Source organism: Euprymna scolopes, chromosome 17 (assembly GCF_053919585.1).
Source record: "Euprymna scolopes isolate OS-2025 chromosome 17, ASM5391958v1, whole genome shotgun sequence".
Lineage (NCBI taxonomy): Eukaryota > Metazoa > Mollusca > Cephalopoda > Sepiida > Sepiolidae > Euprymna > Euprymna scolopes.
Window position 1 is genome coordinate 114,709,954 of NC_136498.1, and position 27,783 is coordinate 114,737,736.

The window sequence follows — 27,783 nt, forward strand, 5'->3', positions numbered from 1 at the left end:
AAAATTACGTCTTGCAGCTCCGATGGGAAACCAAGGATAAAGTTCTATCAAATATTGTTGCCTGGTTTCCTTCAGACGAACTTGAATAATGAGAAAAGACAAAAACCCAATGGAGATAGGTATGTTAGTTGCCTGTGCTCGACACAGACTGAATGTTATTGAACTGTTTTATTAAATGTGAAACATCCACGCATACGTGAAACAATAGAACATTTTAACCACTAGACGTCACACACTGTATATATCACAATGTTATAGAGACATCAGTTATATTTATATACCGCATGACCATACCTTTTTTTTTTTTTTTTTATCAGAGCTAGATTTTATAACCCAACAAAGACCCTAACGGTATAAGAGTTTGAATCCAGGTGTAACCGGAACCACTAAACACCCAGACAAAGTTCCACAGCTATACGGATCACTCAAATAGTTCAAACAATACAGTTCTTGGCCATGATTGATCCGCACGAGGACAGGGGTGGTTGGTTTTGGGTCGTTCACAAAGAGTCCACAAGATGAAGAGTTTGCTGTTTTCAAGTCAGAGGAAATGGCACATGGCCATGTGGTGATTTAGATTAGATCCATCGTCACACACTCGGACTTGGGGCTGGTTTTTGTAATTTAAAGCACGTTAAACCCGAACAGCAACAGAAAAAAAAAAAAAAAAATGAATTAAATCCTCTGGTCATTTACTATAACAAAAATTATATTGTCAGGAACTAGATAATTACAAAGTTCTAAAAAACTGTACAAAATAAAATGCTGTTGCAACAAAAGATGATTAGATATATATTTGAATGGCGTCGAACCAATAGTCCATTAAAGAAATACCCCTTTCATATACTGTGATTAAACACCCGTCAATAGTGAGTTAGAAAAAAAAGTTGTTTTTTTTGAATAGCGGATAAGTCTTGCTAAAGCATCAGCAACATGCCAGATCGTTGTTTCCTCGCTTTTTAGGAGATACCTTTTCTTCTGTCCTCTTACAAGATACTTTCTTTCTTCTTTCTTTCAAAGAAGCCTGCAGACAGCCAATTACGTGGGGGGGGGGGCTTAGCGAGATTAGAGTTCTCTCTTGCATAGGATCGTAGTTGACATACTAAGCCCGGGGAGTTTTTTTCTCGGCCTGCAATGAGGGAGCTTGTTCCAGACTCGCACTTTTTTTCTCTACCTGACTTCTGCTCTTTCTGTCAAAATTTGTTTGTTCACATCATTTTATAGATGGTGACAGGTAGGGTTAGATGCTCTTGGGTGTACAGTCAATGGGAGATCACCCTTATACTCTTTCCTATCGGTCAATTGCCAATCTTACGCAAGCATCCACCGTAGGTAATTTTCCATCAAGGAGTTTCTCACACTGGCAGTCTCTGCAAATGTTGACCTTGGGGTCATCATCACCTAAAGTCAAACCCAAACAATATTTCCAATTCTATTTCCCCAGCATATCACTGCTTCATTGGCAGAAGAGTATTCATATTAAATTGTTATCAACTCACATCCATTCAGCTGAAATTATTTTATCCCTTGTTTTGAGTTAAGTCACTAACCAGCAAGGTGGAGCCAGCAAGACAATCGGGAATTGCCCAGTATTCTTTACATATAAAAGCTTTAACTAAGCTCTATTCTAACAATTATTACTGTTAAATCCGTTCTCACAGGGGTTGGGTCACAATTTTCTCAACCGTTATTTCAGGTATCTCTAAATATGCATGACTGGTAGTCTCTTAACTTCTAGTATGCAAAGGGAGGCAAATCTTGTTGAACAATGAAATGACTATGTGAATTTTGGAAGTCACCAAGAAATAAAATACTTCTACCTAACAAAAGTTTACTTGTACAAATATGGCTACACTCAGCATACCAAGTATTTTCTGGATGAATTCACCCATGACTGGGTGCTTCAAGGTGTGTGTTGAGCAAAAAAAAAAAAAAAAAGTGGTAGTGGGCAGATAGGCTTGAACCCGTACCACAAAGGTGGAAAAGAACGTGAAAAAAAAAAAAAGTGATGTTTGCTGTTGCACCCATCGCCAAAACGTAGGTTTAAATAAAGGCTAGACAATCGAAAAGAGGGGATGACTAGAAAATATCAGCGAAAAAAGTGATCCCTCCTTGTATAAAAGTGGCCAGTTAAGAGTGAAGGAATTAATGTTTTTAGCCAATTTTTCAATATTTGTCATCTGAAGGGTCGAGCTTCAAAACGATACTGATCTCGTGAAAATCCGTCGCTTCTTTCGAAAGATTTAGGCAGACATACAAACATGCATACATTAAACAAACAAGTGAGATTTATATTATCTATAGAATTGCTAAAAAGAGGATTGTTCCGCTGACATCAGAAGAGGATTATAATGGCTGCTCAGGAATAAAGGATTGGTGACCAATGCTTAAGAAAATGAGTCGTTTCAGCAATGACAAGTACAGATTGTGCCACATAAGATTAGAGAGTGTGAGCCACTTTATATTCAGCTGTAAGCTACAACACAACACAATGACGTGTGTGAATATCATCACTGGACGATCTGTAAAAAGTAATTGAAATACTAAGCCCGGGGAGTTTTTTTCTCGGCCTGCAATGAGGGAGCTTGTTCCAGACTCGCACTTTTTTCTCTACCTGACTTCTGCTCTTTCTGTCAAAATTTGTTTGTTCACATCATTTTATAGATGGTGACAGGTAGGCAATGACAAGTGCAGATTGTGCCACATAAGATTAGAGAGTGTGAGCCACTTTATATTCAGCTGTAAGCTACAACACAACACAATGATGTGTGTGAATATCATCACCGGACGATCTGTAAAAAGTTGAATATTGCATATAACAGCAAGTCCTGTGAACATGTTTACCAGTAACAACAGTTGGAAATAAGTCATACACCATCATTATGATGATGATGATGCAATTCCTACAACTACAGAAAGAAGCAACCTTAGTAGAAGTTTGTTCCCCCAATTATGCTGGGTTAAACAGCTCGGAGAGGAAAAAGATAACGAAATACGAAGGTTTTATGTATATCTATATGTACATGTAGTGTCGTTCACCTGCGATGGGTTGAGTCGGTTCCGATTGTATTGACCAAATCACGCGCCAAAGCCATCCACCCTTGTCGGTCGGCAGCAGAGTCAACGGCAGGATCAGCCATTCATGGTTTATATATGACATGAAAAGAAGCTGGAATCTTATGAAGATCTCCATCATTCCAGTAATTAAAGAAGCAACTGAAGTCATGAAAAAAACATTTCAAAAACATACCTGGTAAATATACCCGGTGAACAAAGTGCAAAAGAGATACAAACAATTGCACTTAAAGGGACAGTTAGAATCTTAAAAACGATTTCTCTGTTGATATGTATAAGATAGTGAGTGAATGTCTGGCATCTAGTAGGATGTCCCATCCCCAGCTAGAACACAAAAAAAAAAAAAAAAAAAAAAAAAAACTGGTTAGAAGTTATTTATTAATTGCGGACTATTATCCTCATCTTTTAGTTGTTTCACGATGTTTTGGCCAACTATTTCTCTGGCCTTCGTCAGGTAGTTACTGTGACAGGATAAGAACTCTGAATCTCAGTAATTACTGCCTACAACATTCTCAGCAAAACAACTATGGAAGGCAGTAATTGCTGCCTACAACATTCTCAGCAAAATAACTACGGAAGGCAGTAATTGCTGAGGATGCAGTTAGGAGATTCGGAGTTCCTATCCCGTCATGGTCACCACCTGACGAAAGCCAGAGGAATAGTTGGCTGAAACATCATGGAACAAGAAATAAAAGATGAGGATAACAGTCTGCAAAAAATAAATGAATAAAAAGATACAACTTACTCATCTCATTCATGAATTCTAATCAATTAAATAATTTTAAAAGTTAGTACTAAAGTATATATTATTCCATTAATAAGGATGCTTTTCCATGAATTCTAAAAACATGTTTCTGCATCACTTTCGCTTGGCTCACAATTAGGAATCAAAAACTGTTCTCATCTTGAGTGTTATTCTTCAAATGTATCCTGAAATTTTTTTCAACTCTGTACAGAATTGAACCTTTTATTTAATGCACTGAGGAAGCATGCTCTTATTCTGTAGTGTTACAGCTAAAGTACTGTAAAAATTCATTCATAAGTAACACTCTTCTGGAGGTTGTAGGTTCAATCCTCAGTGAGGACGATACGAATTACTTTTACTGTCATGGCTGATGAAGGGAGGTGACAGTGATTAAATTGTTAATAACACAAACTGACAAACTGGGTGTTCCAAGTTTGAATCTAGTTCGCTCCATAAAAATCACTTCCACTTAGAATCTTGGCAACCTTCCCGTGGTCTCTCCCGTAAGGACTCATTGTCTTTCTAGAAAGAATTCTGACTACAAAATTATCCGGGAAACCAATGCCAACAATAAAATCTTCGGATACATGTGATATGATGATGATGTGATCTATTTGGCTTTTTAAAAACTATTTTTTTTTTCAATTAAAGGGAAATAAGTCTGTATAGACGAATACAGAGTTAAGTCACTTTTTTTTTTTTTTAAATAATAAGCATTTGAAAATAATTCCATTTTTTTTTTTATTAGGAACTCGCAACTTATTAAGACCCAAAGGCCACTCGAGTATAAGAGTTAATCAATGTAAGGTGGTAGTGTAGTAATTGTTAATAGTATAAATTGGGTAGAATTTGATTATTTATGGGGATAGCTCAACAAGAACTAGTTTACAATGGACTTGAAGATGACTATGTTGTATTCAACCAGGAAGCAGGCCAGTGGAACAGTGTTCCACAGGCAGGCAGTTCTAGGAAAGAAGCTTTGTTCATGGAATCTGCATTTAGATTTAGGCACAGGTAGAGAGTGGAAGAAATCGTTTATAGTGGTTGTAGCTAGTCAAGTGTTTTTTGTGCAAGTTTGGCAAGGGGGAACCATGGATTGGAATTTAGTCGAGCACTTGCTATAAAAATAACGATAGGGTAGAAACAGGCTCGCAACGTCTCTTCTGTGGGAAAGAGGTTGCAGGGAAGAGAAAAGGGCATCATCTATTAGGTTTCAAAGCCAGTTTTGAACTATCAAGGCTGGATAGGGAGTGCCGAGCAGCTCCTGCCCAGATGTGGCAACAGTACTCCATTTTAGGATGTACTTGGCTCTTATACAGATAGAGGATTCCAATCTGGAAAAAATATTTTCTGAAAAGAATTAAATCGAAACACATTCTTCCCTCTCAAGAACTTGTTGCAATGGTTGTCAGAAATATCACTCATGGAATGTGAGGACTAAAGGACAAAATAAAGGAAGCAAGAGTTACAAGGTTGCTGAAAGTAAACCAGCGATCCAGTTTCTACTCTCTTTAAAATGAAACACAAAGAATAAAAGCAAACAAAGCATGGATGACATTTTTTTTTTTTTCGTTTTTATTTTATTTTATTTTTTTTTCATTTTTAATTTTTTTTTATAGTCATTTAAACAAAAAGCCGGTTAGAAATTGGCAAGTCAACCTATGATGTCTACTTTTGGCCCAAGCTTAGGTGAACAGAGGTAGAGGAAGGGATGGGTCTGGTAACAGTGAATAGGTGTGGGACAAGGAAAGGAAGAGAAGTGGCAGTAGCAACAGCAACAACAACAATGGCAAGTATCAGGGAGAGGGGTCAGCAGGAAAAGGAGTAGGTTCAAGAGAAGACATTGAAAAACGGAAATTCGGCAGTTTCTGGCTGGAGGAGATCAAGCAGAAAGAGTACAGAGCCAGCCCAGCCCTCATATAAACTGAATGGCGAGTCTGGAGTGCGGGCTCCATTTTGAAACTCTGGAGAGAACATGAATTCGGCAAAACACTGAGCCCTGTGAAGATATTTGCTGTCATTGGTAAGGCGATACAACAAGAGGAAAACATAGCCACTGCCAGCAACACCATGGCAAATCCCAGGCCCTTTCTTCAACAGGCCCGCCTGCCATGTCAGCTCACCGCAGCGGATACAGGCCTTCAGATATTTTTCATCCTTCCACATTTTGTAGGCACGTGCAAATGTGTAGATTACACCTAAAAAAAAAAAGTTTTAAATAATAAAAATTCAATATTAAAGCATTAAAATTGTCAGGTTATTTTTCTTAAATTTAATTTAATACAATACAATAGCAAGATAGTTTGGTTTTCGTAAAAAAGTAAAAGAAAAAATGACCGACTTGTTTAGAAAGAAACAGAAATTAATTTTACCAACATTATCTTATGAAACAGAATTTTTTCTAACTTTGTTTTAATATTTAATGTAATTTAACAGTAAAAATCAAATAATAATGTAGAAACTTTCCTTTAATTTAAAAAAAAATTATGTTAGATATTAATTTGTGCTGAAATCAAGGGAAATAACTCATGTGATTACTTCCTTTTAATGTTAAAGAATACTAGACTACCCGTGACCCGTTGGGTCAGTATGTTATATTAGCCATGGAATTCATGTATGAGCGTAACACTTGTGACGTAAAGAAAATAGTTTTTTTTTGACATAACAGAAACACTTCTATTAAAGTATATTAAAATGAAAAAAGAATATAGATAGATTTCTATGAGTCGTTCTGTTTATAATTGTTTATTTTTGAAAAAAACAAAACAAACTTACAGCAATTGAATTATAAGTTGTTTTCCATACTTATAGGTAAATGTGCACTGAACAGATACAATAATACTTAAAGTTAAATTCAAATTTTGAAATATCTAATTCAAACGTGGAAAAAAAATAAAAATTAAAAAAAATTGGGTCGCTGAAAACGTACACAGTAAAACAATACATTGTAAAATAGTAGATTTATTTGTAAGAAAATTGCGTTAAAATAACTTAAACGTAATACGGAAATGAACGATGTAAAAAAAAAATGCAGAAAGTACTAACAATTGTTTATTTGGATAATTTAAAATGCAAAAAAAAAAAAAAAATTAGGCCACTGAAAACGTACACAGTAAAAAAAAAAAAAATGTTGCCAACAGGTCAAAGTTGATTTATTTGTGAGAAAATTGTGACAGTATAGTTGTAATACATAATAGTTGCAAAACATCCCCTAAGGGGTCAGTATGTTATATTAGCTATGGAATTAATGTATGAGCATGACACTTGTGACGTAAAGAAAATAGTTTTTTTTGCGACATAACAGAAACATTTCTATGAAAGTATATTAAAATGAAAAAAAAAATATAGTAAATTTCTATGAGTCATTCTGTTTAGAGTAGTAGCAGGGAAAATACATGCCAACCAGTAGTAGTAATAGTAGGATAAGGAAGAGGAGGCGTAGTAGTAGTAGGAAGAGGAGGCATAGTAGTAGTTGTAAAGAGGAGAAGTAATAGTAGTAGCAAGAAGAGGAGGCATAGTAGTAGTAGTAGTAGTAGTAGGAGGATATTGCACAAGCAAACAACCAAAAACGACAGAGTTTTAGTATTATATAGATTCAATTAGAAAAAGATAATCACTAAGTGTTTTCTTAGTCAAAATAAGCTCAGATAAAAATTTAAGCAAAATAAAATATATACATGCTAATTACATAGTGGAAAGAAGAAAAAAAAATAGGCTAGTTCAAATAATGTATTGTGATATGTCAGAGATTAATTGTGGATTTGACTTTGAAAATCTTGTAAGATAAAATTGTTAGATCTGAAATAGTATAAGTTGTGGAAGGATTAAAAAGAAAAAAAAAAAAAAAGCGTGCCTAAATTCTGATTTACTCAAATCTGGTTGATATTTTTAATTTAATAAGAATATCGGGATCAGATTTATCACCCCTTTGGAAACTAGAGTTGTCCCCCTTAGTAAAAAAAAAAAAAAGTGTAGGCACTATTGTGGCGAAAAAAGAAAATAAAAGATCAGATTTCATTCTTATTTGCTAGGGCAGACGCAGAACAGGCAACACAAGAAAAAAGTGAAGTAAAAGTGGAACACTCCCACTTCGAGCAAAGACAGTTTTATATAAACTTTATATAAATTTTGACTGCTTGCATTAAGTTTTTTTTTTAGATGTATCCATGCATCTCTACTAGAGATATTTTTATCATTAAACATCTGAATTGAAGGGACATATTTGAACAAAATTTTGATTCAACACTAGATATACTGTTACATGGTGTGAACAAACAAATGTGTTAGTCCGATAGTGTGTCATCTATGATAAAAATCTCACCTGTCTGTTTAAACGTATGTATGTATTTATGTTTGTACGTCTGCCTAAAACTTTTGACAGAGGCACCGGATTTTCACGAGGTCAGTATCATTTTGAAGCTCAACCCTTCGGACAACAAATATTGAAAAATTAGACAAAAACATTAATTCCTTAACCCTCATCTGGGCACTTTCTACAGGGAGGGTCGATTTTTTTGCTGACATTTTTTGCAGGTCACTCAACTTTCGCTCCCACGACGTCGCATAAGAGGCGTTATTTTTTCAACTGCCCGTGACGTCACAACCACAGTAGGCACATCGGTAAGACAGTTTGGTTTTTTTTTTTCGCCCTTTTTTTTCCTCTGGCACGTTATGGGTTCAAGCCTGCTTACTACTCATATATATATATATATATATATATATATATATATATATATATATATTTTTTTTTTTTTTTTTTTTTGCTAAACCAACACCTTTACACACACCTCCACTTTCTTTTCCACCTTTGCATCACAGGTTCAAGCCTGCCTGCCTACTACAACTTATTTTTTTTGTTCAACACACACCTCCAAACATCTGGGCAACGCCGGGCTCACATGCTAGTTCCTTAGAAAGGCAGTGAGTTATCTTTAATGCATAGACAAGTTAGATGGATGTTGTCAAAGAAGACAGTGCACAGTACTCCATTTTAGGATGTACCTGGCTCTTATACAGATAGAGGGTTCCAATCCGGATAAAATATTTTCTGAAAGGAATTAAATCGAAATACATTTCCTTCCTCTTAAGAACTTGTTACAATGATTGTCAGACATATCATTCATGCACAATCTATAAATATAAAAGCGAAAATGTATGTATGTGTGTTCGCTTTTTCTGTATGTCTACAAAAGGCTTTTTCAGATAAGCGGTTGGCCCACAACTTTTTAAAACTTTTTATATCACATATAAATCGTAATATCTCACAGTTAACAACGAAGCTCGCCTGTCTATTTAATTTGCTCGATTTCGGGAAGATAAATATTCAACATTTGTCGCTCGCCGCATGTGGGTTAGTCTTTTTCCTATAACATCTTGGGAAAATACTATCCCGCAGTCAAACTTGACCTCATTAACTCATTAAAATGGGCACCTGCCAAATCCAAGTAATTAAATAAATTCAAACGTGTTTCCGTTAGCATGTCCCGGTGGGGCAATGGTTAACGTCACACGTTTTTTTTTCACACTTTAATTTACAACTTTGCCTCAAAGGTTCAGGTTCGATCCTCATACTTACCTACCAAAACATTTTTTTAACCCCCCCCCCCCCCCCGGAGTTTCCACCCACACCTCCAAACACCCGGGCAACGCCGGGTACCCCTCGCTAGTCTATATATATAAAAAGTAAAATGGGCGCAAGCGTTTGTGTATGTCCGCGAAAGACTTTTTGCATCAGTTTTTGCATACTTGCCAGATCGTAATATCTCAGATTTGTAAACAGACACCATCTATCTGTTTTTTGATCAAGTTAAACAAAATTCCCACCGTGGCTTCATCTCGGGTGTTTGTTTGGCTTTCTCGTATAAAGTGAAACTGTTCAAAGCATTTACATCATTGTACGTTCGATTGACTATGCTTAAATTCGACGCACGCAACTTTCGCTTGCGCGATGGTGACATCGGCTAACGTGTTACGCTTTTTTTCACCTTCTTTTCCTCCTTCACGTTACGGGTTCCAGCCTACTACCACTCTTTTTTTTAACACCTCTCTCTATCCTGTTGTTCCCCCACCCCCACGGGCTGCTTTTTATTTCCACTCTTACTACACCACCGCAACACACCCGGGCAATGCCGGGTACCCCCCGCAAGTCTTAAATACAAGGCATCTATATTTACTAAATCAGAGTTACTGTATGTATAAGAACACACATTTGTAGGAGTGCATGTTTATAAGCGGCAATATGCATTTTTTTTTAAGGGTGAAAAATAGCCAGGAAATATACAACATCATTCTATTCAAAAAGGCAGGTTTCGAAGGTTGTCCTATATGGCGGATTAGCTGAAGCAATAGTTTTCCTCAGCAATTAATAATTCTGTAGTTTTCTTTATGGAGAAAACAAGGATAGACTTTTCATTTCATATTTTCATCAGTCTAAGTAAAAAAATATTGGTATCATGGTGCTATTTAAGATTATATATATGGCTGCAAGACTTGGCCTATATGAGTAAGTGACCGTCACTGCCTACACTGGATCCTGTGTCCGCTGGCAACAGTTCTCCAAAAAGTCTCTCCTTGCCAGATACCAGGTGGAAAAACCGTGGTGATAGCTAACTCAAAACCTAGCTCAGGACAGTAAAGCAAGATCTGTTGTTGCAACCATAAATGGCTTGCACTGGAAGCAGTCTTGAATCGCTGTCTGGCCAACCAGTATTCGGGAGGTGCTAAACTTATTAGAAAAAGCCGGATGAACCAATCTAGGATTAATACCGTGACCATATGGCATCACTCACGAGAATTCAGCTCTCTTTTCCGATTATACAACAATATTCCAATTAATAGAATCAAAGGCATCAGCAAATTTTTTTTTTTTTTAAATCAATAGCAAACAATTTCCTTGCATTGATAAAAAAAAAATAAATGCAGGATATTGATTCATAAATAGATTTTTCAAAAGACTTACCAGGGGCACCATGGCACCAATGAACCAATTCCTCAGACTCTGGTCGTTTCTGGCCCATGTTAACTTCGTCCATGGCAGGAGCATAGTTACAGTTTGGTTGTTCGATTCTAAGAAGAAAATCAACAGCACCACGGACGTCTTCTTCAGCACTTGGATCGGATTGCAAGAACTCAGGAATGCATAGCAAATACAGCAAGATCGATGAGATACCATGTGCAGCACCTGGAATGAGACACACGGAAGAAAATTAGATTTTTGTCATTTATAAATGAAGGAAGAAAAATTTTAAGATTACAAATTAAACATGCATACTGCAGATCTAGAACAAGAGTTTTTCATAAAATATTCTATTCTTTCCTCAAACTGCTAAACTTTGGAACTCCCTCCATGTTTCCTGCTAATCTGACTGTACTAATCTGCAGAAGTTTAAATGTAATGTGAACGGACATCTCGCTGCTAAACTCTTCACAGTTCTCCGTTAAACACAATCCCAAATAGTAGCTCTTTACACTCCTAGTGGTAATAAGTCTTGCTCAAGATGAAACAAAAAAAAAAAAAAAAACATGGCTATGGGGATGCACAATTAAAAACAAAAGATTAAATAAAAATATGAGTATATTTGTACATTAATGCTTATTTGAATCATCTGAACACAAAAAAATGTATTTTTTTGTGTTTTTAGATTATGTGTGAACATTGACAAACTTGACAAAGATAACAAACAAATTAGGTACTTCTACACTATCAGAAAGAAATTTCAAAAATCGTAATACTGAATTTCACATGAAAACAACGGTATTTACATATTGCTCGTAATTTTAAGATGATTATATCCAAAAAATAACGGAAATTAATAAGGTAGAAAATTATTTATTAAGGGAAATAGAATTTGAAGAAAACGATCGTATTTGCTTATGTAGACACAGGAGAGTTGAAAAGGGAGGTAATTTTCCGTTTCAATTTATTTCATAAAAACAAAATGGCCACAATTTTTCACCTGCTAACACGATTTAAGTTTTTTTTGTTTTTTTTTAAATAATTCAGTAATATTCAGGTAATTTCGATTGCATAATTTGAAAGTTAACATTGTAACTTATTAGAATTGACAAAAAAAAAAATCAGTTGAAACCATTGTTTTTTTTTTATCTGAAATCTATTTGACTAAAAAATTTCGTTCTGATAGTGTAGAAGCACCAAAAATATTTTAGAACTAAGAGGATGAATCAGTTTTGCATATAAATTTAATATAAATTGTTCCTACATTTTCTTTTAGGGCAGTTAACCAAATTTATTTTTACTACTAAGTATAAGTGGCAAGATCATAAAACTATATGTAATCACCTAAAAGAATAGAATCTGCGCTACACGCCCTCCCCTTTTAAAAAAAAAAAAAAAAAAAAAAAGTTACAAGATTTATCTCCCATAATTTTTGTTAACTGCACCAAAATGCTAGAATAGTCTGGAAATGAGGATCATTTTAAATTTATATGCAAAACTGTATTTCCTAAGATGATATCAAGCACTGTATATAAGCATGAATCTGACATTTTCATTAGTTTCAAAACGAGGGTTTCTTTACAGTTTAATTTGATGGCTAAATAATTTTTTTAAAAAATAATCTAATGATGAGTAATTTGTAATTATTTTTATGTAATTTTAAAGATAAGGATTGCTAATTTTTATAATTTGGATGATATAATTGAGAAGAAAGTTCTTGCAGAATTTTTTAATTTTGATTTCAAATGATGTATTTTCAAATAAAGTTTTCATTATAATACTTTTACTTTATATATCATTTTAAAGAGCATTTTTTGCTCTATCAAATCGTTTAAATTACAATTGTTTCAAAACAATTTGAAACTGCTTGCAATATCAATGAAGCGTTTGGCCTAGGAACCACTACTGAATGCACAGCACAATGGTGGTTTAAGAAATTTCATGGTGGCAACAAGAGTCTTGAAGATGGTGAGCATAGTGGTTGGCCATCAGATGTCGATAACTATCAATTAAGAGCCTTAGTTGAAGCCAATCCATGCACAACTGTTCGAGAACTTGCTTCACAATTAAACATAGCATATATGATGATTTTCAATAGTGTTGGAACGATTCCTAAATTTTTTCCGATTTCAGGAAAATGTTGATTAATGATTCCGATACCAAGTACGATTCTGATTCCTGTGGAATTGTTATTTTGAAATATACCATTATATAATCGAAATTTTTTGTGTAGTGAAAAAATTTGGTACAGCGAAAAAGTGGAAATGCGATCAAGGAAATTGCGAAAACTTTTCGTAAAATTTCTTTCATCGAAGATAAAAGTCAAAACAAATATTTTAACCATGAATTAAACATGCACCATGAAATTAATAACAATCAATTTCAGGAGTTATTTTATATATTAAAAAATATAAAGCATCAAATTTCAAGGGGATAATATGTTTTATCTTTTGATATTCATTTTTTTGTTTAATTTTTTGTTTATCTTCGATAACTCTTTAAAATTAAAAATTTTTTTTTTTTTTGCAGCTTCAATCGCTAACTGATTTTTATTCCACGTTCTAGAATATTCTTATTTTTAAATGAAATTTTAAAATAACTAAATCTCTGATTAAATTTTTAGTCTTTTATATTCAATCGTCTCAAATTATTCCTATTTATTTATTTGACTTTTTAAAAAATATTTTTAACAATAATGTTATTTTTTAAATCTAAATAAATCAGTTTATTTCTATATTTATTTTTATTATATAATTATATATTTATCGTCCTTTAGTGTTTATTCTTATTTAATGTCTTAATTTACCTCTTTATTTCTATATAAAAAAGTAAATTTTTGGTAATTGTTTATTTCTATTGTTAAAGAAGTCATTTATTGAACTTTCGAAATCGCTTCCGCCTTAATGCTGTTTCTGACAACTTTTTTATGTTTATTTTTTGTTAGAGGTTTAGAAACATTTACCTATGCTCACATCACGACTGTGATACTAGGCATTAGGATTAATCGTCCCACTACTAATTTCTAACCACTTGAGAGAGATTGGAAAAACAAAACGCCTGTGGAACTCTGTTCCGTCTGCCTGCTTCCCACCGGACTACAACTTGAATGTCTTCAAGTCCAACGTTAACAAATTCCTAATGAACCGCCTCCTTAAGTAAACACTTCATCAAATCTCCACACTAACGTAATGTACTTGCAATAACCCTTATCCCTGAGTGGCTTCCGGGCCTTGATACGTGGTGATCACTTTGTAAAAAAATAAAAAATAAAAAAAAATAAAAATAAAAAAATTGATAAATGGATGCCTCACGAATTGAACAACAACCAAAAGAAATGCCATTATGAAGTGTCATTTTACCTTCTACTACGCAACAAGAGCGACCTATTTCTTGACCGAGTTGTGACATTGCAATGAAAAGTGGGTTCGTTACAACAATCAGCGATGCTCAGCTCATTGGTTAGATGCCAACAAAGCTCCACAACACTTCCTGAAGCCAGAGTTGCACCAAAAGAAGGTCACTCTAACTGTTTGGTGGTCTGCGACCAGTCTCATCCATTACAGTTTTTACACCTGGCTTTTGAGCCAAGATCACAGTGCAGTATCTGTTCCTCAGATGGTGCACTTCAATTTCTTGTTCTCTCTCAGTGGAGGAGAAATCCTTCACGACCGAGGCAATTTTTAATTTTTGTTCCCTTTCTCCATGTGAAGAAACGACCCTAGTGTCTAACTGTCCCGTGGGGAGGCATTGTAAATAGGATCAATTACAGATTTTTGAATGTAAGTGAAACCATTACAGCGAAGAAGTACTGTCAACAAACGGATGAAATTCATCAGAAACTTCGACAACAACACCCACAACAACAGAAAAGGCCCAATTCTCCTCCACAAAAATGCCCGACTTCACATTGCTAAACCAATCCTGCAGAAGTTGAATGAATTGACCCATGAAATTGCCTCATGTGCCATGCTCTCCAGACCTCTCACTGACTACCACTTTTTCAAGCATCTCAACAACTTTCTGCGTGAGAAATGCTTCAAAAACCTAAGCAAAAAATGCTTTGTGACTTCATTGCCATCAGAACGCAAGATTTTTATGTTACTGGCATAAATACACTTGTTTTGCATTAGTGTGTTAATTCTGATAATGCTTATTTGGAAAAATAAATTTTTGTTTGAGCCGAGATATGTTCGTCTGAATTTAAAAGTTAAAAACCGTAAAAACTTTCTTGTCAACCTGATATATTCACAAAGTTTCAATAATTGAATGCATCTTGTCACACTTGTTATACATCTATAAAACTGAAATTGTGTGTGTGTGAGTGTGTGTCTGTACATTTCCCTACCAAACTACTCAGTCAATTTTCAGTCTACAGACTCAAGATTTGACAAAAGGGGTACTGAGATTTGGAAAAATCTTTTTAATTAGTTTTTGGCCAGAAATTTGGCTGTCAAGGGATCAAAGTTTAACAATTTGACCTTTGAAAACTCTACCAAACTTCTCCACCAATTTTGGGTCTGAACACTTGAAATTTTAGATGTAGGTTACTTGGACATGGATCCAACTTTTTAATTTGATTTAAGCCCAAAACAATAAATGTTCAGGGGGTAAAAATTGAGAACAAAATTTTTGTAAAAATTGACCTCTTCGGTCTCTACAAAATTACTCAACCAATTTTTGGTCTAAATATTTGAAATTTTACATAAAATGTATTCAGACATAGGGCAAGCTTTTATAATAGGTTTTTGGCCAAAAATTTGGCTGCCAAAGGGTTAAAGTTCAAAAGATTTGACGTTTGCAGTCTCTAGCAAACTATTCAACCAATTTTGGGTCTAAACATTTGAAATTTTACATAAAGGGTATTCTGACATGCAGCAAGCTTTTTAATCAGTTTTGGGGTAAAAATTTGGCTGCCAAGAGGTCAAAGTTGAAAGAGTTGACCTTTGCAGACTCTACCAAACTCCTCCGCTAATTTTGGGTCTAAACACTTGAAATTTTAGATGTAGGTTACCTGGACACAAGTCAAACTTTTTATATGCATACATATGCACATAAAGTTATGAACAGTACATAAGGCCCGAGCAAACTGGGCTGAACTGCTAGAAGATAACAAAATTAATGCTTTTATCCGATTATAGACGATAAAATGGGAATAATGTATCCGACATATAAAATAAAAATTAATTTGAAATTCTGTTCAGATTTCAGAGTTTAAATATTCTAGAATATAACAAAGATTCTCAAAACTTCAAAAAGATGCGCTTCAAAAAGATCAAAGGTTACACAGCGAAAACGTCGCGAATAATAGTATTCTAAATAATACACAATTGTTTTTGTTCTAATGAAATGTATTACCAGCGCCATTCACCCTACACCAGTTTAACTACCTTCCTCCAAAGAAGGAAGTGTGAAGGGAATATTAAATTCATAAGCTGTCCCCATTTGCATATATATCCCAGTCAGGGGAGATAACAATGTTAGGTTTTTGCAGTTATTGCAAGAAGGTGTCAATAACGATATAGCACTTCGTATTCCCAAGTGGTCATCTATCTGGTATTGGCCAGACTCAGCATTGCTTAACTTCAATAATCTACAGAGAATCCGTGTGTTTTAATGAAATGCCTACCGATTAAAAAAGTCTTCTCTTTTTTTTTGTTTTTTTTCGCAATTTGTAGGAAAAGCATATTTCCTTTTGATGGATTCTTCACGCAAGAGGTGAACATCTGAAACAATGGGCCGTTCCGCTAGTAACTAAATAAAATCTAAAACAAGAAAACGATTTAAATGATTAGGATCGATAATTTTGTGTAATTCGGACAACTTCTGGATTATACTCACCCAGATATTCTGTTCCATGGTAAGAATACATTAATGGTGACGAGGACTTGTGTTTAGCAGCGTATTCTTTGCCCGACTGAATTATTGACCGACATATGCTGAGATTGTGCGTTACAATCTGAAAGAAGAAAAAGAATTGTTTTTTTTTTTAATATATACCAGTGTTCAAATGATTAATTGGAATCGGAAATCAAAATATTCAAACTTTTGTATCGGTGTTAAGTGTTAAGCTATTCTGTAGAACAAAAATGGCTGTAGTAAATCCAGTTGGCGAATAATCAATGCAGTAACGATCTCGAGTGTTGAATGATTCTGTAAAACAAAGATGGCAGCAGTAGATCCAGTCAGCGAAGAATCAATATAGTCCCAAGTCTGTTGCCAAGGTCGCTGGAAAGATGGTGGGATCCTTCTACCGCTCCAGAAGATATCTCACTACTGATGCAATTCTCTATCTATATAAAAGCCAAATACGGCCAAGGATGGAATACTGTTGCCATATCTGGGCAGGAGCTGCCAAAAACAGCCTATCATGCCTTGACAGAGTACAAAATAGACTTCGTGGTTTAGTGGGGGATGCCCTTTTCTCTACCCTGCAACCCCTCTCCCACAGAAGAGACGTTGCGAGCCTATCCTTGTTTTATCGTTATTTTCATGGTAGGTGCTCGTCTGAACTCCAATCCCTGGTCCCCCCTCGCCAAACTTTCACGAAAATCACCCGTCTAGCTGAATCCACTGTGAAAAATTTCCCCCACTCTATATCTGTGCCTAAATCAAAACACGGATTTCATGAGCAAAGCTTCTTTCTTAGAACTGCACGCCTGTGGAACTCTGTTCCGTCTGCCTGCTTCCCTCCGGACTACAACTTGGATGTCTTCAAGTCTAATGTTAACAAATTCCTAATGAACCGCCCCCCTAATTAAACACTTCATAAAATCTCCTCATTAACGTGATGTACTTGCAATAACCCTTATCCCTGAGTGGCTTCCGGGCCTTGATAAGTGGTGATCACTGTGTAAAAAAAAAAATAAAAAAAGTCCCGATCAGTAGTAGTTCAGCCGTGTCAAGACGGAGACTGACAACGAACTGACTTGAATCCAAAATTCGATATTTATATAATGAGGTCGGAGGCTTCTTATTGGTTGATTGTCCTAATTCGTAGTTATAAATAAGATCGTCCAAACTCTTGTAGTCATTCCCTCATTATTAATCAAACACATTTTAACATGACACATGTTATAGAAATAAACATACTTTTTACTTTCTTCATGCATCTCTTTTCTGTCGACCAGTCACGTAAAATCAAGGCACTGCAGTTGCCGGACATGACAGTGGCTAAGTGGTAAATCACATGGACTAAAAATCTGGTGTGGCAAGTTCAAACCCAGTTTGTTTCACAGAAACACTTACACTTAAGCATGTTGGTAGCGGCATGTCCATAAGCAACCAATGCTTTTTCTAGAAAGAATTCTAATTAGAAAGATATCAGCAAAACGAATGCCAACAATAACTATCTGATTCATACGAAATAAATGAATTATGGTTGAGCAACGACAACAACCATCGACAACAAATTCAGATTGATCCCGTCTCCTGTCTCATAAGCCGCACCTCTTATTAATGCAGTCACGATCAGCAGTCGTTTAAGATGGAGGTTGACAGAGAACTGACTCTTGGGAATAATATTGGAATTGTCCCATCACTAATATATACATACACATTAATAATAATATATTAAAAAATTAATATATACATACACATTAATATCGTCACTAATATATACATACACATTAGTATCATCACTATTATATACATACACATTAATATTATCATTAATATATACATACACATTAATATTATTAATATATACATACACATTAATATTATTAATATATACATACACATTAATATTATTAATATAACATACACATTAATATCATCACTATTATATACATACACATTAATATCATCACTATTATATACATACACATTAATATCATCAGTAATATACACATACACATTAATATCATCACTAATATATACATACACATTAATATCATCACTAATATATACATACACATTAATATCATAACTATTATATACATACACATTAATATCATCACTAATATATACATACACATTAATATCATCACTAATATATACATACACATTAATATCATCACTAATATATACATACACATTAATATCATCACTAATATATACATACACATTAATATCATGATTAATATATACATACACATTAATATTATAATTAATATATACATACACATTAATATCATCACTAATATATACATACACATCAATATTATCATTAATATATACATACACATTAATATCATCACTAATATATACATACACATCAATATTATCATTAATATATACATACACATTAATATCATAACTATTATATACATACACATTAATATCATCATTAATATATACATACACATTAATATCATCACTAATATATACATACACATTAATATCATCACTAATATATACATACACATTAATATCATCATTAATATATACATACACATCAATATTATCATTAATATATACATACACATTAATATCATCACTAATATATACATACACATTAATATCATCACTAATATATACATACACATTAATATCATCACTAATATATACACATTAATATTATCATTAATATATACATACACATTAATATTATCATTAATATATACATACACATTAATATCATCACTAATATATACATACACATTAATATCATCACTATTATATACATACACATTAATATCATCACTATTGTATACATACACATTAATATCATCACTAATATATACATACACATTAATATAATCATTAATATATACATACACATTAATATCATCATTAATATATACATACACATTAATATCATCATTAATATATACATACACATTAATATCATCATTATATACATACACAATATCATCACTAATATACACATACACATTAATAGCATCACTATTATATACATACACATTAATATCACTAATATATACATACACATTATTATCATCACTAATATATACATACAGATTAATATCACTAATATATACATACACATTAATATCATCATTAATATATACATACACATTAATATCATCACTAATATATACATACACATTAATATCATCACTAATATATACATACACATTAATATTATCATTAATATATACATACACATTAATATCATCACTATTATATACATACACATTAATATCATCATTAATATATACATACACATTAATATCATCATTATTATATACATACACATTAATATCATCATTATGTACATACACATTAATATCATTAATATATACATACACATTAATATCATCACTAATATATACATACACATTAATATCATCATTAATATATACATACACATTAATATCGTCATTAATATATACATACACATTAATATCATCATTAATATATACATACACATTAATATCATCACTATTATATACATACACATTAATATCATCACTAATATATACGTACACATTAATATCATCACTAATATATACGTACACATTAATATCATCATTAATATATACGTACACATTAACTTATATTAACTGCATACAGCCTGCAACCCAAAAACAAAACCCAAAATAACAAAAGAAACGTAAAACACTTGATCAGATTCAAATATTTACCCCACCATATTTAATTCAACATTTGTTCTAGATGCTGACATGTGTTGGACAGCTTTTAGAGACTGACTTCCAAACTAAAATATCTCTGCCCAAGTCTTTATTTATCCCTCTTTCTTTCAAATTTTTCTCACGTTTTCCATGGTTTTCCCTACCAATTGACTCTAAACTGTTTTGCATTTTCTAAACCAAGCACTCATCCATTCTTTTATCATCACAGGGCTCTACGGTCAAATTTATCTTTAGTTGGCCTTTGACAACTAAATATTTTCCTTTACTAGTCAAATAGAAATGTTACTAGCCAAACAAACATGATTTTTGGAATATGACATCTTTGTTTCATGTCAAGTATGTAAATCAAAGATTTTTCTGTATTTTTTATTTTGAATAAGTGTAATTGTAAATGTGTACCAAATTTTATGCTGAGACTTGAATGTATAAACATTTCAAATTAAGATATATTTTTTCTTTGTTTAAAAAAAAAAAAAAAAAAAAAAAACAGTATACTGTTCTATTAAACTTTTTTGTTTAAATAATTTGACTTTGTTCGTTTTATTAAAAAAAAAAAAAAAGCAAACAAAAGTTTTTACTCGTTAATGAGCTTTTGGAAAATTGTCAGTGAAAAAAATCACAATCGCCAAAAGATAAACATATCATTTCTAGTTGCCAGGGAAAAAAATAATAACTCGCAAATGGGGCTGTTTCATTCACAACGTAAAGCCCTGCATCATCATCCTATTCGTGTGAACATTTATTTTACATGCTGGCATGTGTTTAACAGCTTTTAGAAATTAATTTCCAAACTAACCTATCTCTAGCCAGGTCTCTATTTATTCCTCTTTCTCTGAAATCTATTCTAATCATTTCCTCCCTTATCGGTTCCACATCTACTTTCGCTCATCTGTTCTTTTCAAGTGATAAACCCAACTAAATCTCCTGTTCTGCCCACACCTCCCTTTACTGTCCAGATTTATTCTTCCTCTGAGGTCATCAGATCCAACCTGTCTTTAAGTCTCAAATTACACATTCATCATATCAGTCTCATAGCATTTCTCTCCATGCATATGCAACACATATCCTCAATTTTCACTGGCCAGATTTTACTTCCATATATCATCACACTACACATACATTTCTGCTAGACTCTTTCTTCAGTCAACTCTGGTAGTTAATAATGGTAGAAATTTCCTGAACTACATCCACTCATGACTAACAGATTTCAAAATGGTAAAAGTTTTACCATGGAATTATTATTTGTTCCCCGACAAAAAGAGGGTTGACCTGTAAATTCACCTTTGTCTGTCCGCACTTTTCCCAATAATTACGGCTTGGAATTTTTTTGAAATTTTGCACAAACATTAAACATGATATGAGTAAAAAAAATAACGGATTTTCCAGGAAAACTCCGGTTGCTCTCCTAGGGGTGTCTTTCGGGTTAAAATGGCTAAAATTGACACTTTTGTGCTTATAAAAATCCAAGACATCAACTTTTTTTAATAAAACTTTCTGAAAAGTTGTAACTAACTGATTTCTATATAATTTTGTTTGTCTATATTTCGTGATAATTCTTGGGTGTGCCTCTGGTGCTCTTTTAGGGCTAATAAAAAAACACTCCATTTTTTGGGACTATTTTACCATATTTGTCCAAAATTTTCTGTGTATGTCAATTTAGCAGTTTTGCATGGTGCTGAACTCAAATTTAAATGTGTTAAGGCTTTGGGGACTCTTGAGGCTAAATGGAAGGGGGGGGGGCAAATGTTGGACTTAGTCATTTCTTTTTTTGCATGGTGCAGAACTCAAATTTACATATGCTAAGGCCTAAAACTGCACCGTTTGTTCATTTTCACCAGGATTTGATGTCCCCTGGAGACTTTTGGGGCTAAATGGGGAGGGAGGGGGCAAATGCTGAAAGTCATTTTTTTTATGCCTCGCTCACTGAGCATCTACGAGGGACCATGCATGCTTCACTTGTTTTTAATATTTAGATCTTAAATGTTTATTTGCATTTGTGTAAACACAATCAGATTCAAATGCGTCTATCCAAATTGGTCTATGACAAATTACAAGAAGAAACAAGAAACTAATACAAAAAAATCAGAGACACCAGTCCACAGGGAACAAATTCTATTACAACATAGAAAATCATCTTCACACACCGTTTCTCATTTTGCATGCTTGGCCAAATCTATGGAAGTTTTTCCTCAAAATCCGCAACCTTTTGTCAAGAAAAGCAATGGTAAAAATGGCCAATCTATGCAATCTTATGTCATGCGCGATAAAATAATTCCTTAGTCTGCTGATATATTTGGCCCATCTGGCTGCTTTTGGTTCTAACTCACAGTTGAACTCCAGATATGGTGTTAGAGTGGCCATATTTATTCTTGCAGCACATTGTTTTGTTTTGATTGTTTTTGTTTTTCTTGTTGTGTTTTTGTTTTTAATCTTTTTCTTGGGGAAACAACTGTCACCATCATATTCGGTAAATGAGATGCACTTAAACATCAATCATTCTGTATTGAGAAATACACACTTTATATTGAGAAATACACACTTTAAACATGTAAACATTAGGTCAAGAATAACAAGTCATCCAAAATGGCCGCTGCATTTGGGCTTATGGCTTGTTGATGTAAAAAATAAAAAATGAAACACCATGATTCAAAACAGAAACGAACCAAAATTGAAAACTTGAAGGAAAATGCACAAAATCTTCGCCACAAACCATCGTCAACAATTTCCCCACTCTTTATCTGTGCCTAAATCAAAACGTAGATTCCACAAACAAAGCTTCTTTCTAAGAACTGCACGCCTGTGGAACTCTGTTCCGCTTGCCTGTTTCCCTCCCGACTTCAACCTGGATGTCTTCAAGTCCAACACAAACAAATTCCTGATGAACCGCCCCCTTAGTAATGACACTTTATCAATTCTCCAATACTATTACTACACTATCTCATTGATTATTGTTCACACAATAACCCTTATCCCCGAGTGGCCCTTGGGCCTTGATAAGTGGTGAACTCCATGTAAAAAAATGAAAAAATAAGACATGTTAGAGGTATTCTACAAGCCATTATTTGATTGCTGTGAAGTACTGTTTTTTTTTTTTTTTAGAATAATGAAGAAAGTGCTCGTTTCATTTTCTGGTTCATGGTGTTTCACTTTTTATATCAACAAGCCCAAATGTGGCAACTATAATAGATAACTTTTTATTCTTTACCTAATGATTACAAATTTAAAGTATATATTTCTCAATACAAAATGTGTATTTCTCAACAGATTTTAACTCCAAATGATTCCCCATGTAATAATATTTAAAATATATATATAACTACTTCATTTACTCACATAAAATTAATATACAAAAGTATAAATTTGTGCATAAACTTTAAGTATTTACTTCAAAAGTACTCAATACATAGGTAGAGCTAGTTAGTAAGTTATAAAATATATATGGCGATTAAGCTACACTGAATATTCTGCGTTTCATCCACTCTAGGACTCTTCAGGCGCATAAGCCAGAAGAGTCCTAGAGTGGATGAAACACGGAATATTCAGTGTAGCTTAATCGCCATATATATATATATATATATTATAAAATATATATATATATATATACTCGGGGTTTTTTTTATATTCAAAAGTAATGGACTAATGAATTCAACGAGGTTGTTAGATAGTGCTCAATAAAAAGAGCTGATAATACTTGTTTATTGTTATATAAACATGCTCACATCCCGCTGCTACAAACAGCCACTTGTTTCAATCAAACAACAGATATCATCAGGCAGCGACTTGACTATTCAAAAGTTCAATGAATAATGGATTTTTATTTTAGGTAGGAACTCTTTAGAAGTTGGAGTTAAAAAACTTAAAACACAGGACTTTAATTAAATAAAAAAGTAAAAAGGGAGAGGCAATTTAAATAAAGTTAAAAGATTACAATGGGGAGAGAGTGATTGAAAAGAAAAGAGGAATAGAGACAGAAATAGAGAAAGAAAATATAGAGAAAACAAAATAGAGAGAAAAAGAAGAGAGAAAATATACATATACATATATACATATACACATACACACACATATACACACAAATACATATACACATACATACATATATATATATATATATATATACATACATACATATATACATACTTTATTCCTATATATATATATACATACATATATACATACATACTTCATTTCTCCCCTCCCCCCCCCACATCATACATATATATATATATATATATATATATATACACACACACATGATACGGAGAAGAAAAGAAAAAAGAAACAAAGGGTTATAATAAAGAGAATAAGAACTAGAAGGAAAAGGAAAGAATAATGAGATCTAGTTAAATAGAGAAAGAGAGAAAGTAAGAATTTGACAGTATATAGAAAAAGAAAAAGAAAAAATCTGCGTGTCAACCAATTTATGAACAATTATACAATTCAGTAATGAAGCATATTATTACAAATACAAACAGAAGATACAATCCAAGCGTCATTTGTTCATCTTTAAACTCGCCTTGCTACCTATGTCTTTATGAGAAATTATTTATACTTACTTTTAGAGAAAGAGATAAATTATTAAATAAGAAGCACGAAAATTCAATTAATTGCAAACATTATAAAACCCATCTTTTAAGTAATTTAGTTTAGATATAAAATTTAAATAAATTAAAAATTGTCACTGATTTCTATAATTTATTAATATTCTATTAATATACTTTCTCCTCTCCTGATTTCATTCTTTACTTCTCCTATCTTATATACATGTGTGTCTATGTGTATATGTATGTGTCTATGTATTTATTTTATGACCGTGTGTACTTAGATCTATATATTTCTATATTATTTGATATACCCTCCCATGTTTATTCAATCCATTTGTATGTTTCTATGTGTGTATGCATCTATCTGTACCCTTGCCAAATTATTTGTATTCTTATGTATTTCTATATATATAATTTATGTAAATTATACATATTTATGTGTGAGTATATATATGTGTGTGTGCGTTGTTGTGTATTAGTATATGATTGTGTGCATATATTTGTGTATTTTTTGTATGTATGTGTATACATAAGATTATATATATATATATATATATATATGCTTATTAGTATGTCGGTTGGTTCTCTGTGAGTATATACATATGTATCTTATTATTTTTAATTAGGGTACTATCTACCTGTGCGTCGCTATTTTTGAGTATTTCGTTGATTTAATTACTTCTTTTGCCTGAATATATTTATAGGTAAGTGTACTTGTATCTGTGTTATTAGTAATCTGGTATTGAATGTATTATTTTGTGATTTAATATGACTTTATATCTATACTTAAATAGCTTAAACTTCCAACTTAATAGTATAGTTACACTTTTAATTATGTGCATGTATATGTATATATATATATATATGTATATATATATGTGTGTGTGTATGTGTGTGTATATTTGGGTATATATATGTATGTGTGTGGTTATATATCTATATATATATATATATTTGTATTACATTCTTTTTGTATACATAAATATTAGTAGTTTTTTATTTATAGTTATTGGACCTATTTAATTTATTTAATCCCCTCTTATGGCTAAATATGTTATATTAAAAAGATAATAAATATTAATTTTATTCTGTTTTTATTATTATTATTATTATTATTATTATTATTATTATTATTATTATTATTATCATTACTATTATGTTTATTGTTATTAATAATAATTTTAATATTGTTTTATCATTATTTTTTTCTTTTATTCATATATTTATCTAATAAAAACGCGAAAACTTTAAACTTATATCATTTAGCATAAAGGGCCTAATTAATGGTAGACGTATGTTTGAATTGCGTTGATTTTACTCGTGGACGTATGTAAGAGGATAAATATGCTAGCCGAATACATTCACTGCCTTTTTTGACACGTTCATTTATGACGCTTGGATTGTATCTTCTGTTTGTATTTGTAATAATATGCTTCATTACTGAATTGTATAATTGTTCATAAATTGGTTGACACGCAGATTTTTTCTTTTTCTTTTTCTATATACTGTCAAATTCTTACTTTCTCTCTTTCTCTATTTAACTAGATCTCATTATTCTTTCCTTTTCCTTCTAGTTCTTATTCTCTTTATTATAACCCTTTGTTTCTTTTTTCTTTTCTTCTCCGTATCATGTGTGTGTGTATATATATATATATATATATATATATATATATATATATATATGTATGATGTGGGGGGGGAGGGGAGAAATGAAGTATGTATGTATATATGTATGTATATATATATATAGGAATAAAGTATGTATATATGTATGTATGTATATATATATATATATATATATATGTATGTATGTGTATATGTATATATGTGTGTATATGTGTGTGTATGTGTATATGTATATATGTATATGTATATTTTCTTTCTTCTTTTTCTCTCTATTTTGTTTTCTCTATATTTTCTTTCTCTATTTCTGTCTCTATTCCTCTTTTCTTTTCAATCACTCTCTCCCCATTGTAATCTTTTAACTTTATTTAAATTGCCTCTCCCTTTTTACTTTTTTATTTAATTAAAGTCCTGTGTTTTAAGTTTTTTAACTCCAACTTCTAAAGAGTTCCTACCTAAAATAAAAATCCATTATTCATTGAACTTTTGAATAGTCAAGTCGCTGCCTGATGATATCTGTTGTTTGATTGAAACAAGTGGCTGTTTGTAGCAGCGGGATGTGAGCATGTTTATATAACAATAAACAAGTATATATATATATATATATATATATATATATATATATATACTCCTATAAATTCGTTTTTCTTTTGTGTGTATTGATATTCATATTAAAAACCCTCTTTTCTATTTATTTAAAAAGAAAATACAATTTTCTTATATATGGCTTGTGGAATTGCATTCACTAGCAAAAGATCTAGCTAATTTGCATATTCTTTTAAACATTCATTTTAATTAATTCCCTATTAGTTTTTTTTTTTTCGGTTTTCTTATGGGATGATCATCTTTAGTTAACTATTACGTGTAATTATATTCATGCAGATATTCTACATGATTTATACTTGCATAATATTTGCATAAAAAGTTTACAGGAAACACAGAATTGTTTCCATATATATTTATGTATACGTATGTATTTTTGTTTAATCTATCTATCTATACATCTATAAAAGTGAACATGTCTGTGTATGTGTGTGTACATTTTCCTACGCAATAACTGTTCATTTTAAGTCTATAGACTCGAAATTTGATATACAGGGTACTGAGATTTGGGAAAATCTATGTGATTGGTTTTTGGCCAGAAATTTGGCTGTTAAGGGGTCAAAGTTCAACGCTTTGACCTTTGAGAACTCTACCAAACTCCTCCGACAATTTTGGGTCTAACGACTTGAAATTTTATAGGTTCCTTGGACATGGATCTAACTTAATAACTTGATGTGAGCC

The 27,783-nt window shown here is 32.4% G+C and overlaps 1 protein-coding gene across 1 annotated transcript in view; it reads right to left on the reverse strand.

Moving 5' to 3' along the window:
- Positions 1-5,372: 5,372 nt before the first annotated feature.
- Positions 5,373-27,783, reverse strand: part of LOC145296903 (lanC-like protein 3) — a 36,970-nt gene continuing 14,559 nt past the window's right edge. Inside the window, exons 2-4 of the mRNA XM_080143066.1 lie at positions 16,614-16,731; positions 10,779-11,000; positions 5,373-6,018 (exon numbers count right to left, since the gene is read on the reverse strand). Of these exons, the coding sequence (XP_079999192.1) occupies positions 5,651-6,018; positions 10,779-11,000; positions 16,614-16,731 (708 nt within the window). The 3' untranslated portion in view covers positions 5,373-5,650. The remainder of the gene's footprint in view (positions 6,019-10,778; positions 11,001-16,613; positions 16,732-27,783) is intronic.